General features: G+C 40.1%; 3 protein-coding genes across 16 annotated transcripts; 1 reads left to right on the top strand and 2 right to left on the bottom strand.

The window, feature by feature from the left end:
- Positions 1-846: 846 nt before the first annotated feature.
- cfl1l (cofilin 1 (non-muscle), like) lies at positions 847-3,459 on the top strand. Its single transcript, XM_026356713.1, has 4 exons — positions 847-988; positions 2,057-2,343; positions 2,521-2,597; positions 2,782-3,459. The coding sequence occupies exons 1-4, from the start codon at positions 986-988 to the stop codon at positions 2,895-2,897; spliced, it is 483 nt and encodes a 160-aa protein (XP_026212498.1). The 5' UTR covers positions 847-985; the 3' UTR covers positions 2,898-3,459.
- Positions 3,460-4,648: 1,189 nt separating this feature from the next.
- rrbp1a (ribosome binding protein 1a) lies at positions 4,649-16,953 on the bottom strand. Of its 14 annotated transcripts, none has more exons than XM_026355537.1 (27): positions 16,728-16,953; positions 13,713-14,988; positions 12,891-13,045; positions 12,619-12,741; positions 11,843-11,995; positions 11,491-11,609; positions 11,139-11,292; positions 9,998-10,136; positions 9,621-9,802; positions 9,491-9,525; positions 9,323-9,398; positions 9,178-9,215; positions 8,992-9,073; positions 8,849-8,886; positions 8,677-8,755; positions 8,495-8,587; positions 8,307-8,393; positions 8,131-8,220; positions 7,925-8,017; positions 7,726-7,776; positions 7,546-7,638; positions 7,348-7,431; positions 7,106-7,183; positions 6,439-6,522; positions 6,237-6,335; positions 5,252-5,395; positions 4,649-5,171 (listed from the first exon to the last, which is right to left on the bottom strand). In XM_026355537.1, exons 2-27 carry the CDS (start codon positions 14,968-14,970, stop codon positions 5,133-5,135), a joined length of 3,666 nt encoding a protein of 1,221 aa, XP_026211322.1. In that variant the 5' UTR covers positions 14,971-14,988; positions 16,728-16,953; the 3' UTR covers positions 4,649-5,132. The 14 variants fall into 14 exon arrangements, with proteins under 14 accessions (XP_026211322.1, XP_026211315.1, XP_026211323.1 ...); XM_026355530.1 differs by having other exon boundaries at positions 8,849-8,889; positions 9,491-9,528; positions 16,728-16,952; XM_026355538.1 differs by having other exon boundaries at positions 7,558-7,638; positions 8,849-8,889; positions 9,491-9,528; positions 16,728-16,952.
- Positions 16,954-20,505: 3,552 nt separating this feature from the next.
- On the bottom strand, positions 20,506-27,676 carry snx5 (sorting nexin 5). The gene is made up of 13 exons (XM_026356338.1): positions 27,528-27,676; positions 26,030-26,134; positions 25,828-25,938; positions 25,492-25,613; positions 25,256-25,379; positions 24,820-24,915; positions 24,616-24,721; positions 24,461-24,536; positions 24,249-24,288; positions 24,076-24,162; positions 23,670-23,829; positions 23,451-23,536; positions 20,506-21,855 (listed from the first exon to the last, which is right to left on the bottom strand). Exons 1-13 carry the CDS (start codon positions 27,561-27,563, stop codon positions 21,805-21,807), a joined length of 1,200 nt encoding a protein of 399 aa, XP_026212123.1. The 5' UTR covers positions 27,564-27,676; the 3' UTR covers positions 20,506-21,804.
- Between the last annotated feature and the right edge of the window lie 143 nt (positions 27,677-27,819).

Here is a 27,819-nt window from a genome sequence, read left to right as displayed (position 1 = left end):
TTGACATGGATGTCCATGCCCCACTGACAGGTTTGGATTGTAACTATGAGGCATATTAAGGGTTTTTTTCACATTACATGAGTGTAGGTATGTAAGACAAAGTAGGAACCTTAGGTGTTTGCCACAAGTAAAAGTAGAAGTAAAAGTTTTACATTGATAATATTCAGCATCAGCAAATCAGCATATTTAAAGCACTCATTGCAGTAGAGTATAGTCAATTTGAGACTAATGTATATCACTGTATTATAATTATAATATCTCTACACTCCTGTCATGCTACAGACAGACATGGTGACATGGACATTAGTTTCAACATACATTCTTTCACACTTTCATGTCTCCTTTTCTTGCTAATGAGGATCTGGCAAGAATCAAACCTTTAATTGTCCCTGAATCATAGTTTCTTTTTGTGAAACCAGTCATGTTTATGCACATATAAGGCAAGCTGTTGCCACTGGAATCTGATACATAACAACACTCCTTCCAGAAACAGACAGGTAAATTATTTTGGCAGATCTGTGCACTTATCCCACCTTTTACCTTATAAGGTAAGTAAATTGAACCTCAGCAGCAGATGAGTTAAACCTGAACAGGTTTGCTCTCCATACATGGGTGTTAAGTGCCACTCCTATCAACGAGTGGCTCATACTCACCTGAGTGTTTTATCTAAAAGGGAAGATCTCCACTCAACTACAACAGATGAAAGGGCAACAACATATTTTTGTACTATGCCACACAGTTAAGCACGTGTATCCATTGTGATTTAGGCTTCAAATGTAATGATAAAATGCAAATGCTGAGGTTGCAGCTAAAACTGAGTCACACCTGGCACAAAGGGGGGTGGGCCTGCGTTTGGAGGTGTGCTCATTTACCACTGCTCCTCCTCTGTGAGTCAACCTGCTCTCCTTCCTTATTACCCTTCCGCAGTTTGACTGCTGCTGCCATTTTTCTCTGCTGCTTGTCTCCTTCACACATCAGAAGCAAAATGGTGAGTAAGCTTTCACAAAGAATTTGAGTGAACTGAGTTGTGCTGTGTCCACTAACAACTACTTTGTTTCTTTGTGTGCCCCAAAGAACACCTATTTAGAGATTATGAAACTTTAAAATGCAATATCAGTTTTTTAACAATAGGTGTAAAAATGTACAAACTCAATGGCACCATGTTGCAAATCTATCTAGATTTTCAGCTGCTCATGTTCATGTTCATGTTTGTTTGAGGAAAAAGACTTGTTAGGTGAGGAGAGAGCTTGGTTTGAATGGGCTTGTTCAAGGTGTGGTTTTGCCTCCAAAATGGAGGCAGCTTTGTTCGTGCTTCAAACTTGTTCTAAGACAATCCCTTGGGGCGGTCTTTTTTTTGTGCTAACTTGTCCCACAATGTCTGGAATGTGACAAAGCCAAGGCCTCGACAATTACTTGAGAAGCCGCAGCCATGGTGCATTTCTGTTGAAATCTTGATGGAGTCTTTGCACAATACGACTTAAATGGTGCCAACACTTCTCTGTAAAGTCTAGTTTTGAAGAACTTCCTGTTCCTTCACCTCTCACTTCTGCTTTCTCAAAACCAGAGAACAAGTGAACAGTGTCGGCTCAAAAATGGACCAAGGCCCCAATCTTGGGCCTCAAAATCAAAAACTCATACTATAATAGTCTTTTGTTGCTTTTTTTATTTTTATTTTACAAGAAGCAGTGCTTGGTGCTCATTTTACCAAGTTCAGTGGTTAAAATTTCAACGTGTTAACATATAAAAAGCTGCTTTTGTTAGTTTTTTTTTTTTTTTTTTTTTTTTAAGTAAATTAAATGCATCAATTTGCATTTGCTCCTGACAAACTATTCTCTAATGTTCAATCCCAGCTGAAAGTTACAATAACATTATAGTGTCCTAAAACATTGTAACTTAATATGGGTGGTAGATTAGGTACGTTTTGAATTAATTAGCTCACCAAAATCTGACTTGTGTGATAAATGCCATTCAAAGAGTAATACTAATAAAATATCATGTGCGTTTTATTATTTTTACTAAATACTTGCATGTGGTGTGTTTTATTTTGTCAAAACAGGCATCTGGAGTAAAAGTTGCGGACAAAGTAAAGGAAATCTACAATGAAATGAAAGTAGTGAAAAGCGATGCTGTTCAGAAGAAGCGGATACGACTGGTAATGTTTCATATCACAGGTGGTTACATTGAGATTGAGGAAATTTTCCGGGAAGAAGACCTGGAAGGAGAAGATGTCTTCCAGTTCTTTCTGAGTAAGCTGAAACCTGAGCGGTGCGGCTACCTGCTGTATGACTGCCACTTTTCTACCAAGGAATCAGGAATCAAAGAGGAGCTGGTCTTTGTGATGTGGTAGGTCTTTTTTTTTTTTAATTAAATGAACCACATCCTCAACTTATTTGGATTATCAAGATAGACTAGCAATAAAATCTAAAGTTCTCATGTGTATTATCCTGGTGATTCCTATCAGGCAAACTGTTAAATGCTCTCAGTGTGCAACAGTTGAATAATGATTTCTCTTTCTATCAGGGCTCCCGAGACGGCATCCATCAAATTAAAAATGCAGTACGCTGCCTCAAAAGATTCCTTAAAGAAAGTCTTCACAGGTAAATATTGTTCCAGTTTTGTCAGCTATTCAAACCATGATCCACTCATTGTTGTGGTAAAAGCTCCATAAATCAAAATGCTTCGTAATATTTCACGTTCTTGTATGGCGTAAGATTTATCAGATACTGTATTACTTTCATTTTAAGTAAATTGGTTTTACTAAGTCATTCTTTTCTTCAACAGGTATTAAACATGAGCTGCAGATAAACGACCTTTCAGATTACGGTCACAGGGAGACTTTTGCAGAAAAAATGGGGAAAAATGTAACCCACCTTGAAGGCAAACCTCTGAACTGTTGAAGCAATATACCAACAGTCTTTCCGCTATTTCACAACCACATACAACCACATGCCCTTTTTAAGGGATTAAGATGAGGATAATGGTTTCCAAATCAGTTGTTTTTCAGATTGGTACAGCAAAGCTTAATGGATGGTTTGGGCTGTGGATGAGATGAGTTCATGACCTAATTGACTGTCGAGGTGTAATTTTATTAATTTGTTTCTCCCCAGTACATCAATAATATTACTATAACTTTTCTATTTCTCAAATAGTAGCTGTGTTATTACATGCATACTGTTTAAAAATCCTCTGTATATTCCATTATAGACTACATGCCATCCTTTATGAATTAGTTAATGACTTGTTCAATCCGTACATCTTAATACTGTAAAATATCCTGGACGCCCTCTTAGTGTTTACTAGATCAAAATGGCTGGGCCTGTAAATTTGACAAACCTGTCTTCTAGACTGTTACTTGAATCGATACCTACATGCTGGAGGGGGGGGAGGGAAGGCAAATCTTTCATTGAAAATACAGCAGTAACTGCACTGGATGTTAAATAAACTCAATGCAACCAAATATGCAGCCTACTGTTTTCTTGTCCAACCTTTTTGTTTTTATTCATCTTCCAGCACCACAGCCTCATGATCCACGATGTGGCATTATGGAAGAAATAGTTTGGCAATAGTTTTACATCTGTTTGCTAAATAGGTAGTGGAGCTGGAGGAAGCTGGTATTTGGAGGGGGACAGGTCTCTGGAGTTACTGGCTTTGTTCTGACAGGCAGATCTAGCTGTTTTACTGTTAGCCGAGTGTAGCTTCGCATTAAAATAAAGCTAGCAGAGCAATTATCTCTCTCTGTGCATGAGCTGCCAGCGTTTCCCGTTCATGTGCTTTTGACAGAAGCTGTGTGAAAGCGTTTCTAACCTGAACCAGCTCGGTTTAAACACGGTGACGACTCTTCGAGCCAAATACGGTGATGAGTCCCATCAGTCAGAGCCCTGTCGGCACGTGTCCCGCCATCCTTTACTTCCGCTTCCGCATTTGTAGCAACAAGCACCGGACTAATTCAACTTTCTGGGACCCGGTTAGCTTTAAATATCGCAAATTACCGCAGTTAAAACGGAAAAAAAAACCCCGAAACAAATCAGATCAAGTTCGAGTTTAAGTTGAGTTTTGTTTTTCCGACTCCAGCAGCGTTTCTGACTCAGGGATGTGGGCGTGTCCAGCGTGACGCAGAGCTCGTCCAAACAAAACCATAAATGGTTTTACAGCAGCCCACAAACGAACTGCATCTCATGCTTCCTGGTGTCTGCAGCCTATGATGCAACCATCATCTTCCTATGCATAAATCTGACTGCAGCGCCACGTCTTTAAACATACCAAGCTCCTACAGAGAGAGCTGTGTGCAGAAGTCGAGCCTCCATTTTGATTTATGATCTCTGCTGCAGTGATAATGTTTCTGTGTAGTCATACTTCTTGTCACAAACTACAACTGTGCTCCACGCAGCCGATCAGACCGGTTTTTGTGAGCAGCTTTTGACACTGGTGGCATGGTTTGAACATTAACATGACTCGGTAGCCATCTTGAACTAAATTTTAACTTTTAAAGGTCATGAGGATGATGGACACTGCACCTATTTGCCGACTTACCCTTTGAATAAATTGATCTGAAACTAAAAAACAAAAAAAAAAAAACTTTTACTGCCTCCTGACTGCTTTCATTGCATTTTTACTGCAGCTATTACAGAGACACCAAACAGCCATTACATAGAGCTACACTGTAGTTTATTCATTCATACAAATTCAAATTCAATGTGTGGTACTGGCAGCCAGCTATAGAGGAAAGCAGGCCCTAAAGTTTCTGTATCATTGAACCATAAAATGTTCCCATCATTCAACCACATAGAAAAGACATACAAAGTAATTGCACAGGTTGATGTACGTTTGACGTACAATCGCTTTTCCCTTTTAACACTGAACTACGGGGAAATGTTTGGAATATAAGGCAGGGGTTTAAATAACTTCTGACATAGCCAGAATTTTTGATGGAATGTGGGCTTCATTAAAAAAATTGCAGCAGGAGCCTCTCCTCTAATCTTAATTTGAAATGTTCATATCAAACATGATTCTTACACTTGCAAGAAATCAAGAACTATCAACTACAGTACATCAAAGAAATAGTTTTGGAATGCGTAACTATGGTAATCATAAGGCATATTTGGCAGTTTTGTGTAGTGTCCGCAGTTAACGTCTTAGACAGATGTTCCTTCCTTTAGCTCCACGTACTCTCCCTTTAAAACAGGAATATGGAAAAGATTAGTGTCAAAAAAACAACAACAACACTAACTGAGTTTAGAATCAGCTGTCTCACCTTTCCTTCCACGTGGTCTTGTAGTGTTCTCACCGTCTCCCTCTCTTTGGTCAGTTGCTCCTGAGTGGCCTTGAGAAGCTGCTGGAGCTTGGTGGCTGCCTGGCCCAGATCTTTGGATAGCTTCTTTTCTTTCTCAAGGCGCTCCTGCTCAAGCAGCAGACGCACATTTTAATTTGAAGGCAAACATGAGACTTTACAAACATACTGTAACCAAAATGTGGACTAATTCCTGTAAAACTCTCTTTAGTTGTTCCTTAGTTTTTATTCTTTCCAAAGCACCATTTTCCCCCCCGACGACTGGTCTATTTCATAAAGCTATTTTTCAAATCAACCTGTCAATCGTGGCAGTGAACCAGTTATGTAACTCGCTGTGTCCACTCATTCAGAGAAAAGTAACATCCAAGTGGCATTGTGACATTAACTGTCACTGGGGAAAGTGGTGTGAGGTAAAAAATGAGACACTGAAATAAAACAGTTTAAAAAAATAGTTTGAAGTTCAAAAAAGGTCACACTGAAACTACTGTAAAACAAACAAATAAGTTAAAGATATTAATGATTGGTTTAGACATGCCATGGATCCAATGCTGGAAAATACAACATCTCCGTTGAATGGCATAGATAGGAAAGTTCAGATTTTCTGAAGTGATCAGCACAATTTCAGACACAATGAATCAGTGTGCGAAGCTGTATGTACCCTGTTTAGGTGTGTATCAGTTGCTTGGAGATATTCAGAAGGGTGGAGATTTATACTAATCCAGGGCTCTTGAATGACGTAAAAGCAATTAATCTGTCATTTTATTTCCCTTTGATTCCAGTGAGATCACTTTTAGATTAAGGGGTGTGTGGGTGTCCTCACCAGTTTTGTTCTCTCTTTTTTTTTTTTGTCTCAGTATGTTAAACATTTTTCTGCATTCACAAACATCAATACAAACACAAACAAAATTAAGCATCAGCGAAAGGTTTTACGTGTTACTTGCTTACACACCTTGAGCTGAGCAACATCTTCTGTGTCAGTTTGTGCTGACTCGGCAGAACCTTTCAAAAGATCCAGATGGGCCTGGAGTTCTGTTATGGTCTTCTGGGCCTGTGGATTGACGACATACATCATTGTTTTCCATAAGTAACACATTTGGTGTGAAAATGTTAAAAAAAAAAAAAAAAAACTAAGCACTGATAATGCCTGGTACCTGCTCAAACTCTTCTGAGAGCTGCTGCCTCTGAGCCTCCCCTGCATGTAGTTTCTCAGCTGTCTGACTCAACTCGTTCTGGACCTAATGGTAGGCAAACATATGTACACGCAGAATAAATATACACAAAGATAAATGGTTAACACATACATGTGTGTATGCAAACAGTATTGTGCCAAGGCAGCCACACTACACCCACACACACACAAAAGCTGCTGGACTCGTGTGCCAAGTTAGTTCCCTCTTAGACTAGTTCATGTGAAAGGCTGAAGACACAAAAACACAAAATTCTGTTTCCAGTAAGAATTTTACAAAACAAGTATCTGAAAACATAAAAAAAGGAGTGGTGAGCATGCTGGAAGAAGTGAGAAAAAAGCAGTGGTTAGAGGTATATCCACTCAGTCAGTGCAAACAGTGGTTAGCACAAAAAACTGTCTTGTCAAAGAGAACTGGACAGACTGGAAATACAACAGTTCATTTTCAGTCATCTCTTACTCAGACCACATCCTTGATTTAGCAGTGTGATCACATTACCTACATAAGCCAATCAAAAGACTTTTATGTTAAAATGAACCAAGCTTATTTGGGAAATCATGGAAAGACAAAGTATAGGTGTCCTAGTCACTGTCCAGTGCTCTCTAACAGGAAATAAAGGGTGCCCTGTGACCTGACTGTGTTGAGCCTCAGCTGGGCCATTTTGTTCTCGCTGAGCCCGCATTGTGACCTCGCCCAGCTGCTCTCTGACCTGAAACGGAAGTCAACCACCATTTATGACTTCTCCATCCTTTGGCTTACCAAGCTGGTTGTTTAGGTTAGTAAAGGATTTACAGAAATTCCTGAACACATCTCAACGCATTTACAATGGTAAATTAATATGAACAGTAGAAGATGAAAAAATAGGTCATTTACCTGTGCCAGATCCTCCTTGTGTGCCTGGGTCTCCATCTGGGCCAAATTTAGCTGGGTTTGACACTGCGACAGCTGCAGCTTCAGCTGAACACAGCACAGAAATAAAGCAAGGTCAGAGGTCAGATAAAGCATTTAAAATGCACAAAATGTAGTAGAAGTGCTAGCCCCAGTAAGTTTGCTATAAATTGTAGTTTTGACCTGCCCATGTACCTCCTCCATCTCCTCTGAGATCCTCTGGTTGTCGGACTGCTTCTCCAGCTGGGCTTCCAGAAGCATCATCTGCCCCTTCAACTGCAGAGAGAACAAATCAACGATGACATTTCTAGCCTGTAAGTTAAACACAAGGCACGATTTAAATTTGAGTGTAAGAATCCCTACCTGTTCTACACTTTGGTTTTCTGCCTCGAGTTTGCTGACCTTCTCCAAAGCCTGGTAGAATGACAGAGAGGAAAAAATGAAGTAGGACAAGGACGCTGTTAGGATAATGTCTGTTTAAGGGCTGGGCCAACAGACTGTTGTTTAGAGAGGTTCAGGGTTTCAATGCATGTCTGAAAAGAGATACAGTGAATTCACTTACCTCCCTCAGTTGTTCCTCAGAGTTCGATATCTTAGACTTCCATACCAGCTCTTCTTCCTCCACACTCTTCTGCAGATTTTTGAGCATCCCTTCCTAAACAAGTAAGGGGACAGGAATAAATGAGCTCTAACACAGAGATCAATACACTTTGTGTTTGTACTCAAAGTAACATTTGTTGAATAAACATTATAATTTGAGGCACTTACTGTTTCAGCAAGGACTGTCCTGTACTGTTCACACTCAGCCTGTAGAGAGGCGTGGTTCTCCTCAGCCTCCTTCAGCTTCTCAAGAAACTCCTAAAACAAACAACACACATTCAGAACTTCTCCTGCCAGGCTAAATTGAATAAAGTATATGGCAACAGTGTAAAATTGTGACCTACCGGCAAAGCTGAGCTTGACTGAGAATCCTGATTCTGCTGTTTGAGAGTCTCCTGAGCTTTCTGAGTAAATACTTGCAACCATTTAGACTAAGTGAGGAGAATACAAAACACAAACATAAAATAAAACATGGTGTGCACATTGTTTTACAGAATAATGAGCCATATAATCAGGAATGAGCCTTGCTCACCTGCTCTGTCCCTAAGGGGATCTGTGGGAAGAGTGTCTGTAGAGTTTCTTTGGTTTCAGTTTGAAAAGCTGTCAGCTGTGACATGACGTTCTGCTAAAACAATGGATGACACAGTCAGTTAAGCAAATCGGAGTAAAGCAGTCTCAAATGATTAAGCCACAAGGGTTTAAAGAGAGGCTTACTGCATCACTGGTCAACTTTTCCCTCACTTCTCTCAGCTCCTCTTGTAGTGATGTGACAAGGGCTTCCTTCTCAGTCAGACTAGTAACAACCAGAACAGACAAAGCAGACATCTAAATAACAGACCTAACAACAAGCGAGACGTATATGTATTCATATCCCAGGCCAACTTACCTGTTCTGTACTTGTCCAAGCTCTGCGGAGCTATCGGACTGCTAAAACACAGAGGACATGCAAATGATTCACAGAGACCATGTTTTGTCCTGCAGTGCAGTTCTGGAAGTGAAATCATGCAACGTGCTGAGAGGCAAACTTACTGGTGTGTTCTTAAGCTGTGCCATCTCTTCTTTGAGGTTGTTTAGTTCATCCTGAAGAGATGTGATAAGGCTGGCATCCTCACTGAAGGGACACAGTTCATACAGAGAATGAAGAGTATGATTAAGTAATCAAACTAAGTTGAGGTAATTAGGTAAGATTTAAGCAAACAGTGAAAAGAGATATACCTTTTATTTCTTTGCTCAAGTTCAACAATAGTTTTCTCCTGTTAGGGCAGAAGAGTGATTAGCAGTGACACCGTCCACATACAAGTATAATTAGGAACATTTCTTATTCTCTTTGGCAGCAGATTTTAATGCCTGCAAGACTTACGGCAGCTTCCTTCTTTATCTGCAGTTGCTTCAGTTCCTCATGAAGTGTGTTCAACTGGGTGTCTCTTTCCTGAAGGCTGCAGACAGGGCACAGCAATTAATCAACACATTAATGGTATCAGATCTGGCTCTGGTGTCAGTTCCTAAGAAAGGAAGATCAAACACTTACCTGAGCTTTAGCTGTTCCTGCTCTGCAGTATTCACCTGCTGAATCACAAGTGACGAGTTTTTGAAGGTAAATATGTGTGTTCAAGTACCTGGCCGTGTCAGAAAAGTCAAACTGACTAAATATGTTTTACCTGATTGTTTTCCTCTTCCTTTTTGCTCTGACTGGCTTCAAGCAGTGAGTTGATGGAGGCCAGCTGCTGCACAAGCTGACTTTTCTCTACCTGTGTCTCCTCCAGCTGGGCAGTGAGGGCATCCACCTGAGTAGAGCGCTCCTTGATCTCAGCCTCCAATCTTCCCACACGCACTTGAAATTCTGCAGGAAAAGAACCATGGCTCTCATAACTTATTCCAGATTTTATATTCTGTGATATAACCACTAGTCCCATGCCATAACAGTCTAAAATGTAATTTTTGTTCCCCCCGTTTTTTGTTTTATCAATATGTCAAAATAAATTCAATGACTTAACATTTGGTTATCATTAAAAACCTGTTTCCCTCAGTCTCTGACCTGAAAGTGTGCTGCTGTCCTGTTGGGTTTTGTCCAAAGTGGCCTGCAGGCTGCTGCTTCTGCTCTGTGTTGTCCTGAGCTCCTCACACACCTCCTCCAGTTTCCTCTGTAACGCCTGCTGGCTCTCTGCATGGCTGGCCTGACAATAGAATTCATCACAATATGTCAGCAGGGGGCGACAAAGATTCACTAATGATCCGACTTGCCAGCACAAAACACAGAGTGCATGTGGCCTAAAATATCCCTGTCTTTAAAAATAATCTCTACACACACTCAGAGGAAAAGACAAATAGTATATTCACAGATAATTCACCTATGGGACAATCAGAAATCGATTTGGCTTGAGCCTGTATAACATGAAAATAAAAATATTCACATTATTTCAAGCAGTTTGTTTATATTTTTTGAAGAAAGTGCTTTGAGATGATAACCCTGCCTGTGCTTCTATGAGAGACTCAAGCATAGCAGTTAATTGTTGCTGAAAGCTCATCACAGTCCAGCAAAACATACAAGAAATTATAAAAAGAAACCTTTCTAACATATACTGGCCAATGGCCTGAGCCATTACATAACATGTTTATAGACCTGTTTAAACTGCTGCGAGAGATAGTAAATGATTAAACAAAATGAGCACAGGACCGTCAGGAAGTGCTGACTCACTTGCTCCACATAACTTGCAGTAATTTAAACCAACGGCATTCCATCAGTCAGAGACTGCATAGGCGGATGGCGTATATACAAATATGTACGCATAAGACACCGGGAAATGAACACAAGTATGTGCTGTGTGTAAAGATGGCTTTACATGTAAAGATGTAAAGGTGCCTCTCTCCTCGCACATATTTCAGCTGATGCTGTGCTGCATTTTCCCTTCAACCCCATTATTGTATGGCTGCTTTCCAGCTCAGCCCTGAGCTCTGTGATTACAAGACAATTAAACTTCCCATAACCTTAGAGGGCCAATTGTGATAGGTGGGAAATGCCTAGGCTTGTATTTTGAGACTCCTCAGCAAACAGGTTGTTTAAACAATAAACAATCTTTACAAAACGCTGCAATACATTTGTTTCCATGTGGAAGCTTGGTCATGTGCAGTGTAATTAATGACAGACAGGATGTGGATATCCCACAAGGCAGGCCAACCTGCAGCAGGGAGAGTTGCTTCTCAGTAGCAGAGACTTTGGCCTCCAGCCCTTTTCTGATGTGCTCATCTGCAAACACACTTTCTGTCTTCTCTCCAAGTTCCTTGGTTAACTTTGCACATTCCTGACGCAGCTTGGCCAGCTCTGCATTTTGTCTAAGGACAGAACGAAACAGAGATAAATCCAAAGAGACAAAGGGAGAAAAATGAAAGACACATGCCTCATGAAAATATCAGCAAACCTTAAATCTGGGACTACACACAGTGTAATCATTTTAAAAACCTTATTAACAGCTATATAATACACTAACATGCATATCTACTTTTCATTTACTGTCACACAGAAAGACTCACTTGCTCTCGGCCTGACTAGTGGCTTGGTTGAGGGCATCTCGGAGAATGGAGTTCTCTTGCTGAAGACGGGCAAGTTGAGCATTGGGGCCCTTTTCCAGTTGGTCTTGCAGGCTGAGGATCTGGCAAGAGGAAGAGTTTGTTTTTCTTTTTAATAAACTAGACATATTGGACTTTTCACCTTGGGCGGCTGTTTAGGCTTAAATCCTTCTTGGAACAATAAATTACAAAAAACATCACTTCACTTCTTGTTGGAAATTAGACAACCAGTGGGACAATATGACAACAAAAAAATTAAATGTACAAATCTGATATGTACATGAATAGACTGTAATACCTGACCATGAAAACTAACCTTTGCATTGAGTCTCTGGGTCTGGGCCACATGGTCCTGGTAGCTGGCCTGCATGCGAGCTTGCAGAGCAATCATTTCTTGTTCCCTTTTATTCAACTGAGAAGTCAGCCTCGTTTCCACACTGGCCACCTTGGACTTCTCCACAGACAGCTCCTGATAAAAAGAGCACAGTCAGAGAGCACATTTAGATTCATTCTGATGCGCCTATGGCCAAAGAGCAATGAGCCATTTTCATTTAATTTGCTGATGACAGTTAGAGTCAGACATTCACTTTTCTTGATAATGACCTTTATGATTTACTTTGTAGACTGCCATGACCTCGATTGAGTAAAATCACGCCATAACCATGCCTTTTCATCTACTGCCACTCACAGGCTAACACAGATACTACATGAAACATATAAATAATAATAACAACATATTTTGTATAATGGTATAATGACATGGAATTGAGTGAAACTATTTTAATGGATGTGGTGTGTGTATTCTGATTATTCTGTCTCTTCTAGTGCCACCTTTAGGACAAAACACAAAAGACTGTAACAAGACTGTAATCCAAATGTAAGTACATATTTTTAATATCTTTAAATTCAGTCAACAACAGCTTTTTCAAACTTACACCTTTAGATTCACCAGTAGCAAGAATCGAAGAACAACAAGATTTGCATCCATTCAGCAATTTTGTTTCCTGATTTAATGAGTAATAGGAGCCTTTGCCTGTAGCCATGTGGCTGCCATGGCTACAGGCTGTAAAGGTAACAGTTGTATTGGCTAACCTTGGTGAGCTCTCTCAGACGGTTCTTTGCTGCAGATGAATCCTCTTGTTCGGCCATCAGTTGTCTCTCCCTTTCGTCCAGTTGTTTCTTCAGCATGGCCACTGGATCTCCTTTTTGAGTTGCCTGAAAATGCAAACATACACAGAAAGATAAAAAAAAAACAAAAACAAAAAACATTAAATCTCCAAGTACCAAAGGCAGTCAGTGAACTATCTAGTAAGTGCCTGTATTCTCTAGTGAGTCGCAAGGTTGTTTTTTCCCCCCACTCATACCATGTGCCAAGTGTCTTGAATGATGCCAACTTTCTCAGAAAGGATCTCGATGAGCCTATGAGCCTCTCCCTCACTGAACACCATGCTACTGATGGTGGACACCAGAGCTTTGTAGGGCAGGTACAAGGGAGCATCAGCTGAATCCACCACAGCCACTAAAGAGACAACATAATGAAATGAAACACATATATTACAAGGAATTCATAATGTATTTCAACAAAAATTAAAATACAGACAGTATTAAAGCGCATTATGATGTCAGGAAAAGGTGGTTACTTGGTCTCTGGGTCTGGGACCCTGGGTAGTTTTAGCTGGCAGAACGATGGGGCACTGCAGCACCAGGCAGAGACAAGCCTCAGGCAAAGGAGAACTCCAGCCCCCCTCCCAACCCATTGTCAGGGCACTGAGAGCCTTTGTCAGTTAACAAAGCAGGGCAACGGTGTTTGGACAAGCTGGTGTGCTCTATGCCCTCGAGAGCTAAGTGCCAGACATTACCCACCACTGCCATTGGCACTCCTCTCCACAGTGTACACAGCTAAGAAGTTCATCAGTACTGGCAGGGTATTACTACACTATACTATGAGTGTATAAACATCTGTCTCAACTACACAGACAGAAATTCCACCTCTAAATGTTCAAATCAAATTACTATTACCAGTGTTATGAGTAATGAAGCTCCTACCCGGACAACCATGTTTTAAGAGTTCACCTTTAAAAACTACTTCAAAACTACAACAATTATTACATAAAATGAAGTACAAGGTAAAACGTACAGATAAAACTGCACAAAGATGAATAACTATGTATAAAACATCTGCATACCAGGCTCAGACTTCTTCTTTGAGGCCTTTTTCTTGGGCTCCTGTGTTTTTACTGCAACAGTAGGAGCCTGCTGCGATCCCATAGGGGGCACTGCCTTCACTGAAACATCTTTAGTAACAGTCTCCAGCACTGAAGCAGTCTTGGGTGGAGCAGATGTAGACTTAGCTGAAGCAGAGGCTTGTTTAGATGGTGCTGTAGCAGCAGAAGGGGCAGATTTGGCTGATGCATGAGAAGATTTTGCTGAAGCTGGGGCAGTGGTGGGCTTGGCTGAAGCTGGGGCAGGAGCGGGCTTGGCTGAAGCTTGTGCCACAGTTGGCTTGGCTGAAGCCGTGGCAGCAGCAGGTTTAGCTGAAGCTGGGGCAGCAGCAGGTTTAGCTGAAGCTGGGGCAGCAGCAGGTTTAGCTGAAGCTGGGGCAGCAGCAGGTTTAGCTGAAGCTGGGGCAGCAGCAGGTTTAGCTGAAGCTGGGGCAGCAGCAGGTTTAGCTGAAGCTGGGGCAGCAGCAGGTTTAGCTGAAGCTGGGGCAGCAGCAGGTTTAGCTGAAGCTGTGGCAGCAGCAGGTTTAGCTGAAGCTGTGGCAGCAGCAGGTTTAGCTGAGGATGGAGCAGCAGCAGGCTTAGTTGATGCAGGGGCAGCCTTTGATGGGGCAGGTGCAGAGGGTGGTGTGGTTGCTTTGGAAGACACAGAGGCCTGGGCTGACTTGACTGGTGCAGGGGCAGTTGCAAGTGGAGCAGGCGGGGCAGAAGCTGGCTCGATCTTAGTTGCCTTCTTCTTCTTTTTATCTTTCGGAGATGGTGCAGGTGAGGGCTCAGCAGGAGCAGGGCTTGGTTCAGCAGCAGCCTTGGCTTGGGTGTCTCCTGGTGCTGGAGTTGAAGTTGGTTTAACCTCAAAAGCACTGACAAGCTCAGGGACAGGAGCAGCAACAGCAGCAGCAGCAGCTACAACTGGGGCAATGTTAGGCTCAATGACTGCATCAGCCTCAGCAGCCTCTTCATTATTGTCCTGCTCTGGGATCTTTCCATTGGGTTTTTCTTCTTTCTTCTTTCCACGGCTCTTCTTCTCAGACACTTTGTCCTTCTTCTTTTTCTCAGAGCGAACAGCCTGGCTCTTGCCCAACTCCCTGCGTTGTTTAGCCAGAGCCTCCTCATAAGATGTCTCTTTCATAGAGAAGGTGGAGACAAGAGCAATCCCAACGGCAGAGATTACCATAAATCCACCAAACACCATTATCCCAAGGGTCTGAGGGTCATAGATATCCATTGTTCAATTTCAGTTAACCTAAAAAGAGAGTGGCAGACTTTGTTAACGCAAAGAATATTTTTCTAAATAAAACTGCTGATTACACACAATCAAAGACTTAGATTTTCATGTAGTATTTCATATGTAATCTAAATCTCTAAGTCTGACAGAACTATGATGAATGATACATGGCAAACAGCCAGTCTTTACCATCAACATCCTCAAGGTGTCACTATTATTCCCAAATGTTCTTACCTTAGGGCTACACAAAAGCAGACTGGCAAATCTTACCAGCAAACCATGTGGCAAATAGCAGCTGGTCAAATCCCCTGAAATCAGTTCTTATAGCTCAAATTTCAGAACTACATGTACACTACATGAACTACACTCTGCTTAATGATGTTGCCATCTAATGTAGGTAAGGCACGGAATTGAACTGAAAGTCTTCTAGGACACATTTCTGTTAAAAAAAAAAAAAAAAGATAATCTCAGTATTTCACTTTAACATGTCCTGTTTCTTTCAACATTAAACTTCTAATTTTTTATTAATATGCTGCTAATGCAACTCCACCAACAATATCTTTATCAAATTACGGTTAGAATGATCCATTATTATTATTATAGTACTTACATGTACAAATATACTAATGTGTACTGTTTCTGGTTTATTTACTGTTTAATTAATATTCAGAGTTTTGTATAAATTAAAATGTACACTATTAAACAACCTAAATATAAAGGTATGGCTGGAAAAGAAACGTAAACCACAGGGAGAAAAAAGAGATTACAGAGAAAATTGGGTAATACATAATATTTCCAGCAACTGCGAAAATTTCCATCAGGTGGCTCATGGTTAGTGTTAATTTCCTGCCTAGTAAAAAACATCCCTTAAAGGGTTTTTCAACCACTCATTTAAGGCTCTTAAAGGGTCCTGTTACAAACCAAGCACAGTATTTTTGCCTGCAGGGTTAAGTTGGCTGAATGTAGATGGCAGCTGACCTTCTTTGGTTTATTCTTGCAGCATAATAAGTTACAATGGTAATATTTATTATTAAATTGAATTCACGTTTATATCATGAAAACAAAGCAAATCAAAGTTAATCTGGACTTTTTTTTTTTTTAATCAACACCGTGAGACGATAGAGAAAAACCAGAATCCACGTTTACTACTGAGTCCAAAATCTGAGGGGAAGGGAAGAGTCAGTCCTGCCTCCTACTCTGCGATGTCACACGTCAGTGCATCTCCACTCACACTGCACAGACGACTACCTGAAGAAAGACTCACTCAGGATGACTTTGTGAGGATGAAAGTGCATTTAATGTCCTGTAAGACAGGACTAAAAGTTGACACTAACTAGCTTTACAAACGATATTATCATACTGACACCAAAACGGGTAGACAATAAACTCTTAGCTCGTTCTCCCTTTAAACATGCATTAAACCAACTAAAGACTGTGTAGTCGCATACATTTTAATATGATGTGTTTTTTTTTTTATCAATATTTGCAAGTTAGCATCGCAGCTAATACTATGAATCAATGAACTTGGCTAACGTCCTGCACGTTATGTTATAAAGTCTCGCTTTACGATACGAAACTGCACTCTAAGGGCGATAATTGTTTCGTAAACTAAATAACCAGTGAGGAAGCACATCTAAAATCATTTTTCGGATAACTTTAACTGGCTGTACTAGTAGTTAGCGGAGGAGCAGGCAGTAGATAGCCAGTTAGCTAACACAGGCTCAATGAATAAAAAATTCCAAGATTCCCACACTTACCTTCCTGCTGATGTAGCTGCGTGTGTTGGCTTTAAAAGGAATGAGCACAGGGCAAAAAGCTTTGACTAGCAGATGAAGTGACTTCTGTGCAAAGGTGCTTACTTAGATTTCTCCAGCTATGCGGCTAACTTGATTTTTTTCCTGAGCTCTCCCCCTCAGTCCGCTTGAGGATCCGTGTCCACTGTGAAGTCGTGGCACTTCGAGCTGACTAGACGTGCTGGCCCCGTGCCCCAGATAGCTGCCATAAATCCAGGAGGCTTCTGATTGGCTGTGAGGCACTCCACCCGGAAACGAACATGCCGGGAATTGAAGTCTTTCGTGGTTAGTTCTGTCTTACAAGAAAAGGCTCGTTTAGCTTGGTAGTTCTCAGTCAGTCAAAGGTGGTTTGTTTCATATGCAAAGTATGTAAGTACGTTGAAGTGGAGTGCTGCTCTTTTCAAGTAGGCTACAGATCCTTTCTTAAGTGTTTTTCTTCATACTTTTCTCCACAGAGCCCTGTATTTCTTTCTATTAGGCCTATGCTGGACACAGTTAGCTGTAAGCTATCAGGCTTAAGTTTCCTCTTTTGGATTTCCCTTTAGTAGCCTTAATGTTATTAATATCATATTAACACTAACTCCTACACCCTGTCACATACTGTCTTGAGTCAGCTTGTTCACTCATCTAGCTCTTGTTTGAAGCTGTAGCCTATGAAGTAAAGCCGGAGAGACAGACACCTTTTTATGGTTGTTTAACCAGATGGAAAATGTCAAGACACCCTGAACATCTTTCTCCATGAAATTCAGCCTGACATAGCCTGCTTAGTTTAGTCCTACTTGGCGGAACAGATTAAGTTGGCAATCCTTGCATAAAGCTTTCATCCCTGATGCGTAAATACACTGCATATATGATACTATGAATGAATGACTTCTACTTTTATTTACTACTAATGTGTCTAATAGGTGTTGCCACCAGTTAAGTTTCGTTTACACATTCAAATGTACGTTTTTAAGCGAGGCTACAGGCTTCCAAGAAATAATCATCAACAGCCACACCTGAAAGGTCACCTAAAAGCTGCAGGATAACATTGTTAGCACGAGTGACGTTCAAGTTCTGAAAAGTCCTTGGAAGGCACGTTTACCACACCTTCCATTATTTTAACGAACAGAAAACGACACAGAGAAATTATAATGACAATGAATGAGATGTGTGTATGGGTGTTTTCAGATGTGTAGCTCCTCTGCACTAATAATGGAACATTTCTTTGACAACACCCCAGTCACACATTTGAAAACTGTTTTGTATGGGCATCTTTAACACAACCTCTCCCTAAACTGCTTAATAACTACAAAGGCATTTGCTGCTTGATACACAGCTGCGCCAAATATATGTGACTGACAGTGTGTAAAACCAAAGTCTACCACCCATGATCGCTTTCACCTTAAACTTCTGCTGGTTTTCTATCCTGTCAGTAGTTCTGCCTTCACTTTGCGTGGCTGATGTGACTGACATGTGGCATTTTAACTCCCCTTTCTCACTTGCGGTCTCTGTATTCTGACAGCCATCAAACGTTTAGCAGTAAATGTATTTTCTAACTGGCCATAGTGTAGTAAAGTAATTCTGTTGTGTGATGACATCAAACTTGTCTTGGTGGTGAAAGATTATTCAGAATTTGAAATGGCATTGTTTTATATTGTGTGCATGTATGAAAACACTACCTAAGCAGGGCAGGAGACACAAGCCTAGAAAAGACAAAGCACACAACTTACTAAATCTTTTGATCCTTTGAGCTTTTAAGTGTTGTGTTAATGACAAGGAACTGCATTATTTAAGGGGAAAGCAGAGAGGAAAAACAAATTTAAATTGCACCTGATGGGAATCTAGAATAGGTATCCTGTTTCAATGAGGAAGCACAGAGAGTTCAGTTACGTCAGCAAGCCCTGCAGGTGCACGTTTCTACAATGAGTTGCTTCAGAGGACACGCTTTCTGTTTGAGGCGGCCTTCATGCTTTATACCTCCAGTCCTGCTCCAAGGCTTTTGTCTGCGCTTATCATGTTTTTTCAGCTCAACAGTGTAGAGCTGTGGTGCATGAACCAGCCACTTTTACAGGGTCAGTCAGCATATTTAAAGAGTTGGCATGCTGGTGCTTTGTAGTTCACATATCCATGAGCTCAACCCAAGTGGTGAGACTCAGAAACATCATCATCAACATGTGTCAAAGTACATGTGATGTGATACCAATTGTACAGACGTCCCACTTGGTATGTCCTTGTTGTCATAGTTATGTGTGTGTGTCACAGTGTTAGTCTCATCAATGTCTCATCATGCAATAGAGCCTGTAAATTATCTAAGCACTACTTAAATCTGCAAAAGTCTTTGAAGCAAGCAGATTAATTCATCATCACAATACGGCACACTCACACAGGATACAAGGATGCAGTAGAATCAACTAATCTTTGCCTGTTAATGTGATAAAAATATCTAAGTCTTGTTAATTTAACTTAATTATAATGTCTACTTTAAAACTGTAAATGACTAATTGAATAAATGTACTGCTAAGAGAAAAACTAGCACATTAGCAGACTTCCCAGCATGCACTGATTAAGAGTTAAGACTCTCCTGAGTTTCTTGTATTTTGTCGCTTGAAGAGCCATCTAACAATGGAAACTCAGCCTGGCAGGATGTGTTTGTTTTGACTCTGGTGCAAAATGGCTTCAAAGGCTGCGGCTATAAAGTAATCGACTCTTTAAACTGAGAAATATGAAGGCAATCAAGTCTGTTTGTAATGACTGGCCATGTGACTAAACAGTGGAATCAACTAGATGTTGATGTTTGATAAAGTTGATCCTCCTAAACTCCTAAATTCAGTTTTTAAGGGAGCAGGGGAACTGTTCCTACACTAACTTTAGTTTACTTATTACTCTTCATGTTCCAAAATGAGGCCTCATCCTTGGGATCCACCATGGCAGTCATCCTTTGATGTCGTACCTTCAAACTACTGTTTGCTCTGATCGCAGTTGGCAAACTAATGTGTTTGTACTGATAGCGTGTTATGATCTCATTGGTTGTAGTCTGTGGTTTCATCCAATCAGTGAATCAACCAAACCATACAGGTCAGTGTGACTGCACGCCTAGTGATGTCAATATTGGCTAATCCATCACGGACAGGTTTTCTAAGCACACACTTGCTACAATGTTCTTCCTTCACGTCTCAGTCGGGCCAAAGCCTTTACAGGACTGTTACCGTCCTTTTATTGGAAATAGGGGAACAAGTGCTTGAAATGAATCCATAATGTCAGTTTGCTAGATGTTTTGTCTCTATACACGTTATAAAGAAATATTGACATCATAGCTTTTATGAAAAAAAATACCAGGTTTCCTTTGGTACAAACTAAATCTAGATGTATTTAAACTTCACAGACTCTTAATGTTTCACTGCTGGTTGTTTGCTTAGGTCACGTTGCTTACAGTTGGAAATGTGCCTTTTGGTATTGGTAATTCCCATGAGCACTCTGGCATTTCCTCACAGCCTACCTAATACACCACACTGTCCCATCACAGGATCTGCAGCGGTCAATGGATTTAACACAAACATGCAAACAGCTGTGTTTAAATTCAAGGGCCCACACATGGGAACAGATCAGGATGAATAAATTGATATTGCCATCTAGTGGTACAATGGGTGGCTCTTTAAAATACACAATCAATTTGTGAAACTTGTAACTGCCACACATATCATAAATGAAAAAATATAAAACAAATTAAGTAAAGCAAATGCAGAAAAGACATAGAGCAAAATATGGGAAAGTAGGATTTATTCAATGGCATCATTACAAATTTATAAAATGCTGTAAGAAAAGCATCACGTAAAGGAATTCACACAGTTGGAATCCATTAGAAATACATTCAATTTCTTATAAAACTATTATGCATTATGCATTTTAACACTCCACTGAGCATGGTCATGACTGCAAAGTATATTTTCACAGTTTTAGTGACTCTTTTTAGGACTGAACATAGTGAAAACATATCAAATCGGATACATGGGACCCCGTTAACAAAAGGGGAATTTAGGGCAAAATAATGACAAACAACCATAATTAGACACTGAAAAGGACAGAGTGAAAAAGCAGAGCTGTGTGGCGGGGGAGCTGTGGAGAAATAAATGTAGTGCATAAGTATTATGATAGCTCTATGAAAATGTAATCAAAACAGAAACTCAGTCATTACTAATGTTAAGTCTTCTTGACAAAACTCTTAGATGCTCAAGCAGCCTATTTTTTTAACTTCTTCTCTTCACTGGTCTAGCTGTAACTCTCTCGATCAATCCATATATGCACCTTTAGTAATGTGGAATAACAATCCAACTGTCCATTTCTGAAGTGAACAAAACTATTTTTGAGCATTTGAAGATGATCTGTCTCGTCAGTCATGAGTTTCATTACCAGAATCCTGGTATGGTTGTACGGTAATCTCAGAGCTCAGGAATGCAGAGCATGAGGATGTTTTTACCCCAGGCACTAGTTTTGCTTTTGTAGAACTATTCGCTTAACAAATGAAAAAAAAAAGAAAATCCCCAAACAGTAAGCATATGGATCATAAAAATGGTTATGACTAAGTGTGAAAAAAAAATCTCTAAGCCTTAAAAAAAAAAAAAAAAAAAAAAGGTATTTAAAAATGTACATGAGGAAGGAGGTTAGTTGGAGAATATGGAGAAACTGAAAAAGCAAGATTTCTATTTCTGTGCATAATGTAAAAATAAGAGCCAAGAACTCATAAGAAAAACACCTCTGTTGGTGCTGCAAAAGATTTGGAAGACCTTAATGTTGGCAGCCTTGTCCTGTAAAGGCATTCACACTGAGTTAGGCTTCCTTAAACAATGGAAAAGGATGGACCATAGACCAGAAAACAGGGACCCTGTAAACACATAGACATTCTGCTTACAAGACACTTGGTCTCGTGCAGGATTTTAAAGAAGTGGCACTAGACTCCTGGGTGTGAGCAGAAATAGGGTTTTGATGTCGATGCAAAGGCCCCTGGGACGCCAGGAATCCATATGCTACTGGTCACTTAGTGGTGGTAGGACAGGAACACTTTTCAGTTGCTCTTAAGCATGTCAATGCATCCCTGCAATAGAGTTACATTGTTCTGTGGAATACAGGGAAAACAGTATTATATTTATATAGTCATATAGTAGTACATTCTAATCTGTATATTACATACTTGACGTGATATACAGAAAAGATTCAGTGATTTCAAACAAAGCCTAGCCAGTGTTCTAACAGTACAGAAGGAAAAAAGGAAAACAAACAATATTTAATGTGCACTTGAATTCTGGTTATATTGAGTTTACATGTGTATAACACGGGTATTATTTATGGAAACAGGGCAAGGCAAAGCAGCTTTACTTATGCAGCACATTTCAAACACAGAGGCAACTCAGAAGAAAAACCTAAATATAATTGCTGGCTAACTTTATAAGGAAACAGGATTATGTGGTGTTTAAACAACTTATCCAGCAAACAAAGATAAGTCTATTGTATATATGCTACATATACAGTGAAAAGAAAAAGTATGTGAACCCATTTCATGGTTTTCTGCACTTGTCATAAAATGTGATCTGATCTTTATCTAAGTCAAGAGTATTAACTAATATAATGTGCTTAAAATAATACCACAAAAAAATTCTGATCTTATATGTCTTATAACACTCATTAATGAGGTAAAGAAACAACCCTGAGTGAAGCTAAAGATTTGAAGGCACCATCGGAACTGGCTAACATCTGTGAGTCTAGTCTGTGAGTAGATAAAACATTGAACAAGTAGGGTGTCTATGGCAGGACAACACGAAGGAAGCTGCTGCTTACTAAAAAGAACATTACCAGATTCATGAAGTTTTCCTAAAGACCACACTGAGACTCCACAGCAGTATTGGTGAAATGTTTTGTGGACTGATGAATCTAAGATAAGAACTATTTGGAAAGAACACACAGCACTACATTTGGCATAAAAAGGTCACTGCTTATCATCATGTAAACATCATCCCAACTGTAAAGTATATTGGAGGAAATATGATTTGGGGCTGCTTTGCTGCATTAGGGCCTAGACAGCTTGCAGTGATTAGGGGGGAAGGATACATTCCCAAATGTATCAAAAAATTATTCAGGATAATATGAGAATGTCATGTTAATGTACATTAGGTGATGCTACAGGACAATGACCCTAAACACACAACAGAATGGCTTCAGAAAAACAAAATCCACCTTTTAGAGTGGTCAAGTCAGAGCCCAGACCTCAACCCAGTAGAGATGCTATGGAACGACTTGAAGGGAGCCACAGATGAGACGTCCAAAGAATATGACGGAGCTAAAGCAGTTATGCAGAAAGAATGGGCTAAAATTCCTCCTGAACAATGTGCAGGTCTGATCCACAGCTACAGGAAGAGCCTGGTTGAGGTCAACCAGTTGTTCATTCCTAGGGTTCAGATACTTTTTCCAGTAGCACTATGAGGTTTTTATGGTTGTTCTCAATAAAGACATGAAAGATGTGATTTTTTTTGTGGTATAATTTTAGGCCTATTATGTTTGTTGATACGCTTGAATAAGGTGAAGCTCAGATCACATTTTATAACAAATGAAGGCTGAAAAACCATGAAATTCCAAAAGGTGCACATACTTTTTCTTGCAACTGCCAATCGGAGGTTTAATTGTACATAAAGACGTTAGCTGTCTTGTTTTGCTCACCTTGGCATGTTTTATCTCAAGTTCAGCCATCTCTATGAGGTTCTTTCTGAAGGCCACAACACGTCTGCCCTTGAAACTGGTGAGCTCTAGGAGGAAAAACACTGTACAGTTTAGAAAAAAGGCAGGCACAGTGCATACCATTTTACACGCACACACACACAACACACACACACACACACACACACACAGTTTGCATCTATTACACACGGATGCACAAACCTTTTTTCCCAGACTCTGAGAGCTTGTCAAATTTCTGCAGGCACTGCTGCTGATGTTCTTCTGCCTGGGGAATGTCCTTGCTCTTCAGTCGAGCCTTATCCAGAGCCTTGTTAGAGTTCTCATAGTCAGCTAACGCCCGGGCTCGCCTGTACAAAAGGTCCTAATGGATAGTTTAACATGAGAACAAATGAATAGGGAATTAATGAACAGTGAATAATGATTAATTCAGAACCTAATCTTATCTTAGGTTTAGATTTACGTATCAAAGACAGTGAGTGTTTGTATTATAATGAGTTATATTCTGTCTGGTGGAAATATGATGCTGAAATAAAGCAGGGTGATCTGCATAAACAAGCAACATAGCTGTGAATCAGTGCATTTTGTTTGAAGGCAGAAAATGTCTCACTTTAGCTGCCTGGATGTCTCTCATGTAGTATCTTAGCAGCTCTGTGAGTTTTAGCTCCTGGTCAGATGCTACTCTTCCTTCCACTTTCTGCAGAGGCACAAACAAAAGCCTGCATTAGCTACCATGGTGCATGGATACATGCAGAGTTTCTTATAATATGAGGGTCTACTTACTCTGAGCTTCTCAAACAGGTCTGATAACTTCTCTAGGTGCCTGAAAAAAGTTAAAGCCATAACTGAAAAATACTGGGATTATGCACGTGATAAATGCCCATGCATGCATTGATTTGTCCACAAGATACGGATAAAGCAGAATCACTGCTTACAATCTTCATCAACAAGTATGTTTTTGCATAAACAATCACTAAATTACATATTACACTCACTTCTTACTTGCTGTAGTATCGTCAGCAGAGATACTGTTCAGAGTGGCAGAGATGTGAATATAATCGTCTGCAATATCTATAATAATAGAAATTATCAGTTAATACAGAACAAAATTGAAGAGTTCTGTACCACTCAAAATCCCATCTGATCATACTTTTGTGTGAGCGGGTCATTTTCTCTGCTTTGGCAGTGGAATCCTTTATCTTGCTGAAGTAGTCCAGCAGGAACGTCTTCTCCTGCTCAAAAAACTCATCAACCTCCTGAGTGGGAAACAAACACAAGGTATTAAGCGAAGTGGCTATGATGCTGGGTCTCTACTGTTGTGTGTATATACAGTAAGCCGATAATGTAGGCCCACCTTCACTCCTGAGATAAGGACCTCATCAGCCGATTTCACCATGTTTTTAAAGAATCCTCCAAACATTTCCTTGGCATTCTTTCTTCTCACACTGAGCTAAAATGACAGAACATATAACATATATCCATTAAATTGAAATGAATAATACTTTTGGTTTAAGCAATATGGTGTAGTAGATTTAAACAGGGACTAAAGTAACAACTATACTAGTTCACCATTTTTGTATGTACGCTGTAGTGCACAACTGTAGATGATGCTTGTTTATCACTACTACCTAAAGCATGAAGAGCTACTGAGTAACAAGGCTACACAGATAAGTATAATTGCTGAACGCAGCAGGATGTAAGCCATGTAGTCACAAGTGTCCAGTAAACTCAACTTCCTCTCTAGCCAACGGACAACTCAGAAAAGGAAGTCAGCAGTATGAGGAACTCACATCCTGGTCATATTCTAAGAAAATCTGGAAGTTTCTGTCTTTGCTTAAAATGGGGTGAGAGGACAGTCTCTGCAGGAAGATTTCATGCACTTGGACAGTCTTCTTGAACACAGCCAGGTATTCACTGAAAAGAAAATGAAATTGCATGCATTATACAAAAGAAGAAGATGCTTTCGCAAAAAAAGGGTTCATGTAGGTTGTGCAAATGATCTAATATTACACTGTCTAACACTCACGCCTCCAGCTCCTGCTTCATTTTAGCATACTCCTCCTTGGTCATAGTGGATTCACCTTCCCCCAATTTGTGCATCTTCTCTCTTGGGCTCTCAAAGTCTGGTTTTGGGGGTGCTGGGGGTATCTTAGAATAATAAAGCAGAAAAAAAATAATTAAAATCTTTTTCTCAATATTTTCTTAAAAAAGTAATTGGAAAGTTGGATCTTAAAAATAAAAAAAACTGTGTTGTGTTTTAATATTTTCTTTCTGCATTGAAAACACAGGCACCGAAGGCAGATAGTCATAATACAATCTCTGTCTATGTATGAGAGTCATGTCTGAAAGTAGTCCAACTCACTATTAGGCCAGCATATTCGTCTGTCTCAACCAGAGTGTCATGAAGCCAGATGAAGTCTTCATGCTGCCTGGGAACGGAGAATTCTGGCTTCTGAAAAGAGCTAAGTGTAGTCTGGAAACAGAGTTAAGGTAATAATCCTTTATTAACAGAACCTTCGACATATCAATTTAATCAAATACAGGTCACAAACAATTTCTTTTACCTTTGTGTGGACAGTGAACTTGACCTTGTCCCTTTCACAAAGTGCATCAGGAATGTCGATGAGAAGAGAGGCATCATGGTTTAAATCCACAGACACAGAACGCATCTAAGGAAAAATTATACAAGAGATAGATATTTTATTAATCTCAAGGGAAATTCGAGGCATCCAGCTGCTTACAGACAACACCAAACGAGGTAGCTGGCTAATCTTAACTACACACACAAAACCTTTCCATGCTATTTTTTGTTTGCTCACTTGACTTGATACTTGACTATATTATGAATTTCATTTGATTCACTGTAGTTTGACTGTAGAGTTTATCTACAGTGTCACATCTCTGGTGGGGGAATGAGGATTTCTTATCAGGTCCAACTCTAAAGGTTTGAAAAATAGTGTGGGGTGGCATTAGCTCAGTTGGTAAAGCAGTCGTCTACAAACCCCAGTGCCAGCGGTTTGACTCCCGGCTCCTCGTGTCTACTTGTGAAGGTGTTCTTGGACAAGACACGTAACAGAACTACTGGCGTGTTTCCTAGTTTTCCAGTTGTAGACAGCCTTCACCCTTCAGCTGCTTCAAGGCCCAACAAGCCGAACTGGCTTCAACAGTGCAATGACACTGTTGGTTTAAGGTATGCTGCTTTACCTTTCCTAGCTTATGACAAACAATATCTCAAGCATGTTTCATCAGTAAATAAGCATACTGAAAAGCTACTGCTGGATATAATATAACGATGCCGTGCGTGATTTATAAATGTTTATGATCCCAAGTCACTGACAGATACCTCTGTCCAGTAACATCTATTGATATGTGTCACCTTGGCCACTTACACATTATATGTCATACTTCTCTTTCACTGCTATGCAATAAACTACCACTCCCCAGCGTTTTTACTGCAATGTGACATGAAGATGATCAAGGTAACAGGCAATGGTATGACGTTGCATGAGGTTAACGGTAATGTTACCCCTCAAAAACAGATCCTGCTAAATTAAATTAATTATCTTGTTAGTAAACTTGTCTTGCCACAGGTTAGACTGCTAACGTTAGCTAACACAGTCCTCTGAGTTACAACAAGCTACTAGGATGCACAGCTCTGTCAATATAATAAAGTCAAAGTGCTGTAAAACTGACTACGTAAAGCACACAGGCTAATGTTACTGTTACTTTACTTTTATGTCACTTTTCAATCGCCAAAGAGCGTTAACATTACATGCAGACTAACAACAGTAAAGCTAAATTATTCGCTAAGCGTTAACATTACTTTACCGTTATTTTTTGGTAGTTTTATCGCTAACCTTAAAGCTAAAAGGTTGGTTACCATTAGCTTTAGCCGGAGACTAGCGTTGTGTTGGCAGAAAACAACACAAACTAGCGCAGAACACTTACGAGAAAGCAGCCGACAGTGTTAGCTAACTAATGTTAACGTTACCTTACTGCTACCAGCAATTCAGTTACGATGCAGTTTAACAAAGATTACACGCAAAGACACATTCAACTTACCTTTTCCTTATTGTTTTCGTCTTGGGTAGATGTCATGGCGAAACTGCAATCGACGCAATAGCAAGAACAGGCCAAGAATCAAAGAACTAAACTAACATTGAATGCAGGAAGCGTTTCCTCCGCTCGCTGCTCTGCTACCTGACGAGCTGTCAAATTGTTTTTTCAGCCCATCCTGATGATGTAAGGTTAGATCCCGCCTTTCAGTCGAAATGACTGGACGGTGTCGAATCTATCAACGCTACGATTGGTTGTTGAGCAAATCAGTCATATAACATATTTGTATCCACGGTTC

Source organism: Anabas testudineus, chromosome 15, assembly GCF_900324465.2.
Source record: "Anabas testudineus chromosome 15, fAnaTes1.2, whole genome shotgun sequence".
In the NCBI taxonomy this organism is placed as follows: Eukaryota; Metazoa; Chordata; class Actinopteri; order Anabantiformes; family Anabantidae; genus Anabas; species Anabas testudineus.
The sequence above is the reverse complement of the archived record's forward strand: the minus strand, read 5'-3'. Positions and strand labels throughout refer to the sequence as shown.